This window comes from Saimiri boliviensis, chromosome 2, assembly GCF_048565385.1.
Source record: "Saimiri boliviensis isolate mSaiBol1 chromosome 2, mSaiBol1.pri, whole genome shotgun sequence".
Lineage (NCBI taxonomy): Eukaryota > Metazoa > Chordata > Mammalia > Primates > Cebidae > Saimiri > Saimiri boliviensis.
In genome coordinates, this window is record NC_133450.1 from 121,170,981 (window position 1) to 121,185,781 (window position 14,801).

The window sequence follows — 14,801 nt, forward strand, 5'->3', positions numbered from 1 at the left end:
AATAAGGTCTTAAGAGAATAAATGATTAAGGGGTCAATATACTAACTGTACATAACTATCCTGAATATTAGATATAGTGCGTATTTTCTTAAATAAATATAATAGTGTTGGCTAAGGTATCATCCTGACATCCTGAGAAGACAGAAAAACAGAAACATGTAGAAGGAACTGCAGAGAGAAATTCTCTTTACATAGTAGCTATCACCTACCAGAAAAATGAAAAGTGATCTTTTTATATAATCTACTATAATGGCTGCCAAATCAAAAGATTTAACAGCTCTAGGCTGGGCATGATGGCTCACGCCTGTAATCCTAGCACTTTGGGAGGCGGAGGCGGTTGGATCACTTGAGGTCAGTAGTTCGAGACCAGCCTGACCAATATGGTGAAACCCCTCTCTACTAAAAACACAAAATTAGCTGAGCATGGTGGCACAAGCCTGTAATCCCAGCTACTTGGAAGGCTGAGGCAGGAGAATCACTTGAACATGGGAGGCAGAGGTTGCAGTGAGCCACTGTACTCCAACCAGGGCGACAAGAGCAAAACGCTGTCTCAAAAAAAAAAAAAAAAAAAGATTAAACAGCTCTAAATGTTGACATACTCTGTATTTACTTGCAATAATGAGAAAAATTCATCATACAGGAATGGAACATGTCTAGACTTTTGTTTGTAATACCTTAAGTTACAGCTCAAGATCAAGTTAAGCTTTCTTTTTCCATTAATATACTACATATTTTATAATTTACATAGTGTTTAACTCTGTAATATTTTTTTTTTTTTTTGAGACGGAGTTTCGCTCTTGTTACCCAGGCTGGAGTACAATGGCGTGATCTTGGCTCACTGCAACCTCTGCCTCCTGGGTTCAGGCAATTCTCCTGCCTCAGCCTCCCGAGTAGCTGGGATTACAGGCACGCGCCACCATGCCCAGCTAATTTTTTGTACTTTTAGTAGAGACGGGGTTTCACCATGTTGACCAGGATGGTCTTGAACTCTTTTTTTTTTTTAAATCCAAAATTTGTTTACTGAGATGGTTTCCCACTCATCTTGATCAGACTGCTTTTAGTGCTGCTTCTTCCTGAAAGAACATCCTTCTGTAAGCCCTGCTTTTCCTCCTGTAGGCTGGCAGAGGACAGTGGAGCAGCCAACACGCAAAACTACCGTTTGTGCATGGCTGAAGACCGTGGTGATTTTATAGCATCCTGGACATTTCACATCCATGAAGTAGGAATTGGGGCTCTGCACCAGGCGTTTCTTCTTGTGTTTCTTCTCCTCTTCTGGAGAGGGATGAAGGAGATCCTTTGCGAGAGGCATGTTCTCGTGGGTAGGTCGTCACCGGCGGAAAAGCGGTCTCGAACTCTTGACCTTGTGATCCACCTGCCTCCGCCTCCCAAAGTGCTGGGATTATAGGCGTGAGCCACCACGTCCAGCCAACTCTGTAATTTCATGAGGCAATTTCATTCCTCCTCTTGAAAATCAAAGCATAGCTGTGTACAAAGAAACTTTCTCCTTCAGTCACTACTACACAGTCACTCCCACTATGGCAAAGGGTATATCCAGTTATCTCTCAGGAATCTTGAGGTTGAAAACAGTTTATAACCACTACAGTAATACAATACATAAGACATTAAAGAGTTTTAGAATGTAAAGCTTTAGCTATTTGTTTTAACCCAGAGATGTCAAGTAACTAACCCAAAGACAGTTAATAGCAGATCACAGGATGTAGAATCCATGCCATTCAACCACATTTCTATTTTCATTAATTCAATCCAATTTGTTTTCAAGTAAACATTTTCAATCCTGAATAAAAAGCTTATTCAAGCCAAATAAGATGAGAGTACTAATTTTTCTGAGGGGATAACAATAGGTGGACAGATGAACATAAGCTATAAGCTATCTACCATCTTTCCTTCATCTAACATAGGTAACCTTTTTCCTCTTTTCTAAGGCCTACCAGGAGATTTATGGATCGCATAAAAAAATTATCACAATTTTTCCCAAGAAGCAGCTACCATGCAAAAAAATGAAAGGGAAAGATGAACATGAACTTTTTTCTTCAAGAATTTCAGTGAAGGAAAGAGGAAGAGAACGTAAACATAAGATTTTTCTGGGATAATCCTTAGGGCCTGTACATACTGATTCCTTCCTCCTAAATTCAGTTGCCAGACTCTCAGTATGTGCAGTATTTTTCAATAACCATAGCATTATCTGTAGTTCTGATGTTTCATAATGCAATACAGATCAGGTTAAAAAAGAAGGTGATAAGAACGGATCTGAGAAAGCCAAGGCTGATCTGAATGGGATTGGTGCTTACAATGGAATGTTAAAAATACTATTTTCAAAGACTGTTTTGTGAAGTGGAGGAAAATTCAAAAATAATGGTTGTCTTAGTTCATTTTTCACTACTACAACAGAATAGCTGAGACTGGGTAATTTATAAAGAACAGAGGTTTATTTTGTATAGTTATGGAAGCTAGAAAGTCCAAGACTGAGGGGCCCACATCTAGCAAGGGGCTTTTTGCTTCATCAACCCATGGTGGAAGGTAGAAGGACAAGTGGGCATGACAGAAAGCAAGAGGGCCAAAGTTACTTTGATAAGAAACCCACTTTCACAATATGAACCTGCTCTTGTGATAAGAATATTAATCTAATCATGACAGAGCCCTCATAACCTAATCACCTCTTAAAGGTCCCATCTCTCAAACACTGTTGTATAGGGGATTAAGTTTCCAACACATGAACTCTGGAGTGTACTTTGAAACCAAAGCAATGGTATTTTTCATTTGTTTGTTTTTTTAACAGATATAGTATCATATGTTGCCCAGGCTAGCCTCAAACTCCTGGGCTTAAGGGATTCTCCCACTTCAGCCTCCAGAATAGCCAAGACTATAGGCACAAAACATCCCACCTGGCTAACAATAGTATTTTAAAAAGCAGAACAGAAAACTAAAATGCATAGTATAGTGATAATCTGCTTTTTGTTAGCTTAAACTGACTCTCTCTTTCTTAGCTGAGAGCTGTTGAGGCTTCTTGTTAGCTTCTTGAGCAGGACCGACTCCATCTTAGCTTCTTCATTTTAGTTATTCTCCTCATTATTAGTAACTGTAGCATGTAGATGGGGCAGGGTGACACCAGGCACATCCAGGAGTGCATTTGCTGATAAGAGACTGAGTTAAGCAGTACCAGCAGAGCACAGGAATGCAGGTACTGTCGAGTACCCAGAGCCCCCATATCTATAAGTTTTATGTCTTTTTATGACAGCTGTAGCCCTTGCACCTGGTACTGTATTATTTCTCATGTAGTAGTTTACCTTTTTTTTTTTTTGAGATGGAGTTTCGCTCGTTACCCAGGCTGGAGTGCAATGGCGTGATCTCGGCTCACTGCAACCTCTGCCTCCTGGGTTCAGGCAATTCTCCTGCCTCAGCCTCCTGAGTAGCTGGGATTACAGGGACACGCCACCATGCCCAGCTAATTTTTTGTATTTTTAGTAGAGACGGGGTTTCACCATGTTGACCATGATGGTCTCGATCTCTTGACCTCATGATCCACCTGCCTTGGCCTCCCAAAGTGCTGGGATTACAGGCCTGAGCCACCACGCCCGGCCTAGTTTACCTTTTAACTTTTTTGCTTACTCTGATTCTGAGAAAAAATTGCTTCAGCTAGGTTCCCCCTCCCTTTTCAAACTAGGGTATAAAAAACCCCCTAACTCTTTCTTCGAGGCTGAGAGAATTTTGGGTGTTAGCCATCTCTCGGTTGCCAGCTAAAATAAAGGACTCATTATTCAATCTCAGAGTGTGGCGCATTCCTTGACTCACTCCAGTTTAACAGTATGGTCCTGGTTTTTCAAAAGAGATATAGGTAAGATCTGTCCATTCAAAAAAGGTCTATCAAAACATTAACAGAAATTATTTATTGCTGGTGGGATCATGGGTGTTTTCCCCCCATTACTTAACATGTTTTTCTATTTTCTACAATGAACATGAATTATTTTTATTTTATTTACTTCTTCAGTAAATACTTTATAAAAATAATTTTAACATGTTTTTCTATTTTCTACAATGAACATGAATTATTTTTATAAAATATTTACTGAAGAAGTAAATACTTTTAACTTAATGAGATCACTGTCTTATAAAACATGGCTTAGTCATATAACTCCCTTATAGTAAACAAAAAAAAGTGGAAATGCCAATACATGGAGGTAGTATTTCAAAAGAAGAATCTATTTTAAGTTTTCCAAAATTAGGACAACTTCATCCAATTTTCTCAATTCTTGCTTTCTCACCTCAGTTTGGACTTTGCTCCCACAAATCCTTTTTAAAAATCTTTGATTTCTCCCTTTGAACTTATTCCTCCCTTCTGCTTTCAAACAAGATCAGATTCCCCCCATCAACTCCTATATTCTTTCTCTGCTTCCCTTTCCTGCCAAATTTCTGCAATGAGTGCTTTCTAGCTTCCACTTTCTCATTAACTCTTTGTAATCTTGCTTTTATTTTGCTCTCTCATCTGAAAAACAAAATGCATCTTAAATTAAACCTATATATTGGAACCTTTATAGCACTGATGATGCTCATCAAAGTCAGCCAAGCCAACTCTACTGACACTGCTCATTTTTCATCACCATTTAGCTCTTTTGTCACTTCATGGCCCTTCCTGGACTCTTTCTGTTCATATGACACAGCTGTCCTGACTCTCCTCGTTCCCTTACCATTCTTCTGGTTCCTTTTCCTCCAGCAACTCCTCTCTCTACTAAAATTAAGGAAATATACTTTCATGGCTTCAGTTATTTCTCTTGACCCAGGTCTTCCTTAACTTCTTTGTATTTGGCCCCTGGTCAGCCACTGCTAGGTCCAAGTCAACACATCTAAAACAATTCTCTTCAATGTCAAACCAACTTGCTGCCCTTCTTAGTTATCACATTTGAAATGACTGGCAAAGTTCTCTCAGACTGGAAACATGGGAGTTATTTTGACTCCTTTCTCCTCCTTTCTAACAAATCACTAAGTCTTTTCAAATCTTCCTTCAGGCAGGGCACAGTGGCTCATGCCTGTAATCCCAGCACTTTGGGAGGCTGAGGCAGGATGACTGCTTGTGCAATCCAGGAGTTCAGTATCAGCCTAGGCAACATAATGAGGTCTGTCTCCAAAAAACAGCACACAACACAACACAACACAACACAACAAAACCTTTCTGCAAAATATACAGATCCATTCAGATCTTTTTTCTGCCTGATAACTTCAAGCCTAAATCACCATAATAATTATTTGATTTTCCTGCCACCGGTCTTCTACTGGTCTTTGCAAAGCATGCTATACAATCATTACCTAAAGTGTTCATAGGAAAACACTACCACTGAATTTCCCAAGAATTTTAACGGATGCTTTATTCTATTTAAGTATGGTTGGATATGCTGTATGTTTAACTGTTTCCTGGAAATAAAATATATTAAAAAGGCTCTAAGAAGCTCACACAAGATTATTTCATGATTCCCAAACTTAGCCAACATCCTATCTTATTTTTAACAGATACATATAAAATTTGAAAAATGCAGATTTCTAAGAAATAGTTTTTGGAATTGATTTACTACACCAAGACTAAACTATTCATCTAAATATCACAGACATACTCTCATTTCTCCTCAGATCATATTAATCTTTCACCTCTTAAACACTGAAAGTCTTCATAATAATTACATAAATTACTAATTTTTTAAGTTAGAAGAGAGAAAACACAAAATATTTCAGCTTTTTTTTTTTTTTTTTTAAATATTGGGATAGGGAGGAAAAAGGGTTTTGCCAGGGGAAAAGTTCAACTACAATGGTGTTATTTAATAGTATCATTAAAAGAGTGCGCACCCGAGCGCCACCGCTGGTCCCGCATGTGCCCCGCTAAGAGGGAGGGGCGGGCCGGAGGTGGGGGCAGAGGGGTTGTGGTTCCACAGCAGCAGGGGCTCCTGTGTCCTTGTGTGGAAATGACACACGGAGTCCCGTCACGTCACACGAGAGCGCAGCGCTCAGACACACACAAAGAGAGGGGAAAACACACGGTGCCCGCCCGGCCGCCGCCTCCAGCACCTCCCGGGGCCGCCCTGGCCAGGCCCTCCGCGCGCGGCCCCCACTCCCCGGCCCCGCGCCCTCCCCTCCACGTGGCGCCCAAACTCGGCGTGGGCCTGCCAGGCAAAGTACAGAACCCGCGTCCCAGATGTGTCCAGCCCCCATTACGGAATACGGCTTGTATGGTGAAATAGAAGATGAACTCAACTGAATTCAGTGAAGATGTAGAAAAAGTTCTAAAAAATAACACTGTGAAAGTGGAGACACAAGCCGAAGATGCTGCTCTGGACTGCTCGGTGAATTCCAGGACTTCTGAGAAGCACTCTGTGGACAGCGTCCTCACTGCCTTCGAGGACTCCAGCAAACGAAAGCAGCTGGTCAGCTATGGCCAGCTATACTCTGTCCCCAGCGTGAAGAGGTGGCGGCTGATCCCTGAGGCACTCCTAGCAGGCATGCGGAACCGCGAGAACAGCTCGCCGTGCCAAGGCAACGGAGAGCCGGCCGGCAGGGGCAGGAGCCTGGGCTCTGTATGGCCAGGCGAGGAGGAGCCCTGCAATGATGCCACCACCCCTTCCTACAAGAAGCCTCTGTATGGCATCTCACACAAGATCATGGAGAAGAACCCTCCCTCGGGGGACCTGCTAAACACGTACGAGCTCTTCGAGAAGGCAAACGCCAGCCACAGCCCCTCTCCACTGCGGCTCCTGAATGAGCCACAGAAGCGGGACTGTGGCAGCACCGGGGTAGCCACTGACAGCGACCCCAACATCTACTTCCTGATCCAGAAGATGTTCTACATGCTCAACACCCTCACATCCAACATGTCCCAGCTGCACAGCAAGGTGGACCTGCTCTCCCTGAAGTGAGCCGCATCAAGAAGCAGGTGAGCCCCACTGAGATGGTGGCCAAATTCCACCTGCCCACCCCCTCGCCCGAGTACTAGCTCACGGCCATAGAGCTCAAGCAGATCGTGGACCAGAGCCTGTCAGGCGGGGACCTGGCTTGCCGCCTGCTGGTGCAGCTGTTCCCTGAGCTCTTCAGTGATGTGGACTTCTCCCGAGACTGCAGTGCCTGTGGCTTTGCGGCCAACCGCAAGCTGGAGTCGCTGCACCTGGAGCTCATCCGCAACTATGTGGAGGTCTACTACCCCTCCGTGAAGGACACGGCGGTGTGGCAGGCCGAGTGTTTGCCCCAGCTGAACGACTTCTTCAGCCGCTTCTGGAGCCCAGCGGGAAATGGAGGACAGCCAGTCCAGTGGCCAGGTCGCCAGTTGCTTTGAGGCGAAGCAGGTGGACCCCAGCCACTTCCTGGACAGCAAAGACCAGGAAGAGGCCCTGTCTCTGGACCGGAGCAGCACCATCGCCTCAGATCACGTGGTGGGCACGGAGGACCTCACCTAGTTCCTGGACGAAGCCTCCTCGACAGGCGAGTTTGCCGTCTTCCTCCTCCACCGGCTTTTCCCCAAGCTCTTCGACTACCGCAAACTGGGTGAGCAGTACAGCTGCTACAGGGATGTCGGCAAGCAGGAGCTGGACCCACAGCGACTGCAGATCATCCGCAACTACACGGAGATCTACTTCCCCGGCATGCAGGAGGAGGAAGCCTGGCTGCAGCAGTGCGCCAAGCGCATCAACCACGAGCTCGAGGGCCTGGGGCTGGACGTGGGCAGCGAAGGCGAGCCCCCGAACGATGCCTGCTACGACTCCTCCAGCCTGCCTGACGACATCTCAGTGGTCAAGGTGGAGGACAGCTTCGAGGGCTAGCATCCAAGAATATCTGGCTGGTGCCCATCGACTTGGACAATGGAGATACCCCAGCCCGACTTCGAAGTGCCTGGCGCCGACTGCCTGCTCAGCAAGGAGCAGCAGCGGAGCATCTACGAGAGCAGCTTGTCCATCGGCAACTTAGCCTCGCGCCTGCTGGTGCACCTGTTCCCTGAGCTCTTCACGCACGGGAACCTGCGCAAGCAGTACAACTGCAGCGGCTCCCCGGGCAAGAAGCAGCTAGACCCGTCCCGCATCAAGCTCATCCGCCACTATGTGCAGCTGCTCTACCCGAGCGCCAAAAACGACCATGTCTGGACCCTGGAGTTCGTGGGCAAACTAGATGAGCGCTGTCGGCGCCGGGACACGGGGCAGAGGCGCTCCTACCAGCAGCAGCGCAAGGTCCATGTGCCAGGCCCTGAGTGCAGAGACCTGACCAGCTATGCAATCAACCCCGAGAGGTTCCGGGAGGAGTTTGAGGGGACCCCGCTGCCCCCCGAGAGAAGCCGCAAGGACTTTTGCAAGATCCCCCTGGATGAGCTGGTGGTCCCCTCGCCTGACTTCCCAGTGCCTTCTCCCTACCTGCTATCCAACAAGGAGGTGCGTGAGATCGTGCAGCAGAGCCTCTCCATGGGCAACTTTGCCGCCTAGCTCCTCGTCTGCCTGTTTCCCGAACTATTCGCTGCCGAGAAACTCTGACTACAGTACAACCATTCCGGGGCTTGCAACAAGAAGCAGCTGGACCCCAAGTGGCTGCGGCTCATCCGCCACTACGTGGAAGCCGTCTACTCAGTGGAGAAGATGGAGGAGGTGTGGCACTACGAATGTATCACTAGCATCGACGAGAGGTGCCGCCGCACCAACAGGAAAAAATGCGACATCCTCAAGAAAGCCAAAAGTGAAGAAGTGAAAGCCTGTGGCCTGCCCAGAGACTCAGGGTCACCAGAGGCTGAGTGATGGACACCCTTGGGACTGAGCAATCCTGTGGGGGCACGCCTATGTCATCCACAGACAGGCACCTTATGTCCCTGGGGAGTGACTTACTACATTTGCACACGTAAACACCCACCCAACTACAACAAAGAAGCCTTGAGTTTGGTCTCTCCTACTTAACTTCTGTCCTGCTATGCCCTGGGGCAGCCTGAGTGTGGGGAGAGCAAGCTGTGAGGGCAGGGCCCAGAGGACGGGGGTCCCCTCTCCCTGGCTGTGCCCTCCCCAGCCCCTCACAGCTTAACATGCAAACTCAGCTACTCTCTTGCTCCTCTTCCCATATTTTACATCTTCCATTTTAATCCATTTTTTTAGGTAAAAAGAAACCCTTTAAAAATTTTCAAAAAAAAAAAAAGTATTAAAAATAACACCTAGCCTTTACCAAAAATTTACCATATTCCAGGTGTAGGCACTGTAGACATATTATCCTCTTTCTATAGTTAAGAAAATAAAGGCATGAAAAGCTTAAATAATTTGCCAGAGATTAAACGACAAAATAAGGTGAAGAGTCTGCACTGGAACTCAGGTATTCTGCCTCCATTGCATACGTTCATAACCAATACACTGTAATGCCTCCCAATTAATATGAGAGATTAAGGGCTGAATGTATTAAACAGATGATGCAGTTTTTTTTATCACTTTCTAGCTCATGATTTTTGGCAGGTCATTTATTTCATTCCAAATCTGTTTTCTCAAATGCAAAATGGGAATATTGCTGTGAAAATCAAAATGAGATTACGCTGTTACTACTAACACCAATAATATTTACAAGAAATATAAATATATACAATTATGGTGTTCTGGAAGGCAAATCTGACAGCACTGTAAAGCAAGTGAAATATAATCACATCTTGGCATGCCCTCGTTTAGAGTGATCGTAGAATTTATCATCCAAACTAGGACACTTTTGAGAGTGAAAGAAGTTACAGTTAAAAATTATGCTTGGACAATAGGCATAAATCAGATCATTCCGGGCATACCGGGATGTATATACACCCCACCTGAGGTAAATGTTTACTTTCCTAGACTGATTTAGTCATGAGTTTTTTTCTATAGAAATGAACAACTACTCACCAGTAAAAAACAATGAACTACTAACAAACATAACGACATGAATAAGTCTCAAATGTATTATACTAAGTGAAAGATGCCACATTCAAAATACTACATATTACACAACTTCATTTTCATGACATTCTAGAAATGGCAAATATATGCATAAAGAAAAATATCGTGACTGGCAGAGAAAAGGAAGGAAGCTGACTACAAAAGGATAAGAGGAAACATTTTGAGGAGAGGGACATGTTCTGTATTTTGACTGTGGTAGTGATTATACAACTGCCAAAACTCATGGAAAGGATACCTCAATAATCTGACTTAAAAGAAACTGGGGCACAGAGCACATGCTATCTATGGTTTTTCACTAGACTACTTGGACACTTGGTATTTGCTTGACAGGGCTGAGAAGTATGGCACCCCTTGGCCCACCCATTCCTTTTTCTCCATGAAACTGGTTACTCTTCAATCCTGGAGGTGCCAGAAACATTCCTCTAAGTATGTGGAATTTTGGTTTTGATAGGTGACTACCAAGGCCAGCCCTACTGGTTTTCTGTTTGCTCCGCTCAGCTGTGTGGGCTGGGTCTGACCCTGCTTACTGAGGATGTCCTCAGTACCCTTTGCATACAATGATGCAGGGTAAGTGCTCTCTTACTCAGAGGTCAATGGGAGTTAAAACTTAATTTGCGGCCGGGCGCGGTGGCTCAAGCCTGTAATCCCAGCACTTTGGGAGGCCAAGGTGGGTGGATCACGAGGTCAAGAGATCGAGACCCTACTGGTCAACATGGTGAAACCCCGTCTCTACTAAAAATACAAAAAATTAGCTGGGCATGGTGGCACGTGCCTGTAATCCCAGCTACTCAGGAGGCTGAGGCAGGAGAATTGCCTGAACCCAGGAGGCGGAGGTTGTGGTGAGCCGAGATCGTGCCATTGCACTCCAGCCTAGGTAACAAGAGCGAAACTCCAAAACTCCATCTCAAAAAACAAACAAACAAACAAACAAAAAACTTAATTTGCAAAGGCCTCCAGGCTCCTCCTGTCCCTCCCAGCTCTCTGGAAAGCTTTCTACTCATTATGCAGGTAGGCATCACAATTTATCATCCGGGTAAAAAATTAAAGACTCATTCAAAATTTTAAAGGCTGGTGCAGCTAAAAAGATTAGGTCAAACAGATCCATGTTCAAATTCCTAGCTTTCCTACGGAACTAGCTCTGTAACCTTGGAAACAGCTGAGTCTCATTCTTTTAAATCTATGAAAGTAAAGATGTTTATGGATTTACCTTGCCTCCAAAAAAATGAGAAAAACGTGCAGACAATAAAATTATTTTTTAACAAAAGAGGAAACTAGAATAAAGAGAAAGAAGAATAAGTAAGTTAATGACCAAACTCAAAACCTGAGAGAATATTTTGATGTGCAAAGTGATTTCAAAGTGGTAGGCAAAGTTTGTCAGAGTACTAATATTGGAATGCCACACAGAGATCAAGGGATTCAATTTACGAGAAGGTGGCAAAAACTTAAAAAACTAACCACATTAAATCTTTTATAGGAAGGAAAGGAAAAAAGGTAGAAACTCCTAAACTCAGCTGGGCATGGTGGCTCATGCCTGTAATTCCAGTATTCTGGGAGGCCGAGGCGAGTGGATCAGGAGTTCAAGGCTAGCCTGGCCAACATGGTAAAACCCCCGTCTCTACTAAAAACACAAAAATTAGCTGGCTATAGTGGTGGGTGCCTGTAGTCCCATCTACTCGGGAAACTGACAGTAGAATGACTTAAACCTGGGAGGGTAGGCTACAGTGAGCCACTCCAGCCTGGGCAAGAGTGAGACTCTGCCTCAACAACAACAAAAATCCTAAACTCATTGTAACTATCTGTAGCTTTTGCTATTAATACTTCCTGTCTCTCTTAATGTTTCATTTGATTAAAACAAAATGTTTCTTCTCCCTACAACTTCTCCTTCCTTCCTTTCTATTTCATCATAGCCTCTCTCAATGACTGAGTGATCAAATATTCCTCCTTGAAACACTTCTCTGAGACAGGGTCTCACTCTGTGCCCAGGCTGGAATGCATGGCATGATCATGGCTCATTGCAGCCTTGACTTCCCAGACTCAAATGATCCTGCCACCTTACCCTCCCAAGTAGCTGGGATTATGGGTACGTGCCACCATGCCCAGCTAATTTTTGTATTTTTTGTAGAGATTAGGTTTTGCCATGTTGCCCAGGCTGGTCTCAAACTCCTGGGCTCAAGAGATCCGCCTGCCTTGGCCTCCCAAAATGCTGGGATTACAGGCAGGAGCCACCATGCCTGGCCTATGAAGCACTTCTTGATCCCTGTCTTTGTTGATTTCTTCCTTCACTCTCTCTTTTTGTACTTAGTTAATATTGCACAGTTTAAGACTTTTAACAATCTACAAATAATTGAAGGCCTAAAGGTAAGATATGACTGGGCAATAACTGATGCAGGTGTGTCTCCTCTTGCCAAATAGACTGCAAAACTTCTCTTGGGCAGCAACTACATTTCATACATTTATGTATGCAATGTAAACTGCAAATCAATTATTATTAAATATAAATGTATACCTATACATATATATTCTCTAGTGAACAAATGAGTATCACCACACTCAAAGTACTGTTACCAGAACACGAGAGGTTTGGTCTAGGTCCTGCTACTTGGCTTATAGAAAAGCCAATCACTGAGACAATGAGTACCGCCAGGGAAGGCTTTAATCAGGAAGAAGGCCGAAACTGAAGAAATGTAAGATCTGCCTTAAATCCATCTCTCTGACCAACTAAAATCAGGGGTTTATATAACAGGGAAGAAATGTCTACTTGCAGGAAAACAGGTGTTAGGGAGGGGTAATATAGAAGAGTTGGTCAATAGGAAACAGGTGGCAATCAGGACAAATAAGGGGTCTGGTGTTTCATTGTCCAGATGGTATGATCTGGTAAGTTTTAGTTCCATGATACTATCTGAGAGGCTTGCTGGTTGGTTTCCTGAGAAAGGTATGCACATAAGAAAAGAGTTATTTTCTCAAAGTTTTAAGACTGAGAGGGTCAATTTTTATGTTTATTCAAATAAACCATAAACATCAGTTCTATGGGACAATTGGCCCATTTCAGTACACCCCTTTCTATTTATCAGTTCCTCAGACATGGGGAGTCTGGTCACTGATCTTTCTGGCTGCTTCATGCTGAGAAGGGGCATTGTTGGCAACTTGATACCATGAGTGACCATGCTGATGGCAGTGGTTGCTGCCATGATGCCGTTGCTGCAGGGAAGCGCAGTTGGGCTGCCAGTGGGAGCCGGCCCCTTACAAGTTGGAACAGGAGCTCCCCATGCCACTGTAGCTGCAGACCCAGGCCTGCTTTACTGAGCAAGCAGGAGCCCCGCCCAAGCGGACTACAGCTGCCCAGACTGCAGCTGTGGATCTCAGCCTCCCTGTGCTCTTTGGGGAGCCGGGAACAGGCAGGATCTGCCTTTCTGGGCAGCTGTAGCCACCACACCCATAGCTGCAGACCTGGGCTTCCCATTCCAGGAAGCAGGCAGGAGCTGGAGACAGGCGCCCCTGCCTCTTCCAAATTGACAGGATGAGAGGTCCCCTATGCAGCTGTGGCTGCCCTCCCAGGTGCAGGACCCGGGCATCCCTGCAGCCTACACCTGTAGGTACCCCCAAGAAGAATACCCCCTAACAACCCTGCAGGTTCAGGGGTGTCTGCTCCCTCTGCCTGGCCTCTCTCTGCTTCCATTGCCTGCTCTGATCTGGGTGCAGGGTTGGGGCCAAGTTACAGGGCCATGAATGGCAGCAGGAGGCAGACAGAGTCCTGAGTGGAAAGGCGTGGGGTCTCCCATCCTCAGGCCAGGGAGGACCTGAAAAAAAGAGGGTGAGCTGCCAGTCCCGAGGACTAGAATGGGGACTCATGGTGCCTCTTCCAGGCCCATGCACGGCAGCCCACGGACCAACTGGCATGCACTTCCTTCCCTGTGAGGTCCATAAAAGCCTTGGGCTCAGGCAGATCAGGGCAGAGGATGCCAGACGACAAAGATGACACAGAAATGACAGAAGAGGATGACCAGCTGCAGAGTGGAGTATCTTCTCTGCTGATGGCTGGAGAAGATGGGACCACCAGCCGCAGACAGGAGTACCCACTCCGCTGAAAGCTGCAGAGATGACCAAGCAGAAGAGAGGAGCTATCCTCTCTACTGAGACCTTCAGAGACCTGCAGAAATGGCAGAATGACTTGTCTGTGGAGAGAAGCCACCCTCTCCAGGACCTCCTCTCTGCTAAGAGCTGAACACAACTGGATGACCTGCCTACAGAAAGGAGCTACCCACTCCTCTGAGCTCTAACACTAAATAAAACTCTTCTTGTACCCTTCACTTGTCTGTGTACCTCATTCTTCCTGGACACAGGACAAGAACCTGGGCAAAGGCAAGGCAGCCACAGAGGTTTCTGGCTAGAAAAACTGACACCTCAGAGATCCTGTAACAACATGGCCACCCAGGAATCAAGGGTTAATCATTGTTATACTATAGTTTTCCTCTGAAATACGATGTTTCCCTCTCCAGTTCCCTACTTCCACCAAAGATAAATCACAGTAGAACCAAGCTACCTGTAAAATAAGCTTCAGTCCAACTATACTTGGCCGGATTACCCACACAAAGTCCAGCAAAACTCTGTCTACATAGGCTCTCCTAAAATGGTTTTGTTGGAACCTATCACAACACTGTTTCAGTCAAAGCCCTGGAAAAATACCCAGTTCCTCCATCGGTGTCCCATAATAAAAGAAAACAGGTTCTTACTAAACTTATGCAAACAACCACATTGCCACGAATCAAGAATATTCACAAACAGTCCAGGCACGGTGACTCATGCCTGTAATCCCAGCACTTTGGGAGGCCAAGGCAGGTGGATCACTTGAGGGCAGGAGTTTGAGACCAGCCT

General features: G+C 45.4%; 2 protein-coding genes and 1 pseudogene across 4 annotated transcripts in view; 1 reads left to right on the forward strand and 2 right to left on the reverse strand.

The window, feature by feature from the left end:
• The window catches only part of KATNBL1 (katanin regulatory subunit B1 like 1), an 87,404-nt gene that overhangs the window by 28,590 nt on the left and 44,013 nt on the right, over positions 1 to 14,801 (reverse strand). The gene's annotated exons all lie outside the window — the stretch shown is intronic.
• The window catches only part of LOC101043350 (small ribosomal subunit protein eS27-like), a 38,602-nt gene continuing 23,801 nt past the window's right edge, over positions 1 to 14,801 (reverse strand). Inside the window, exon 1 of the mRNA XM_074394159.1 lies at positions 1 to 14,801. This exon is cut by the window's right edge and continues 23,801 nt beyond it. Coding sequence (XP_074250260.1) covers positions 1,058 to 1,309 — 252 coding nt within the window. The 5' untranslated portion in view covers positions 1,310 to 14,801 and the 3' untranslated portion in view covers positions 1 to 1,057.
• Positions 6,246 to 8,768, forward strand: LOC101038683 (BEN domain-containing protein 3 pseudogene; annotated as a pseudogene).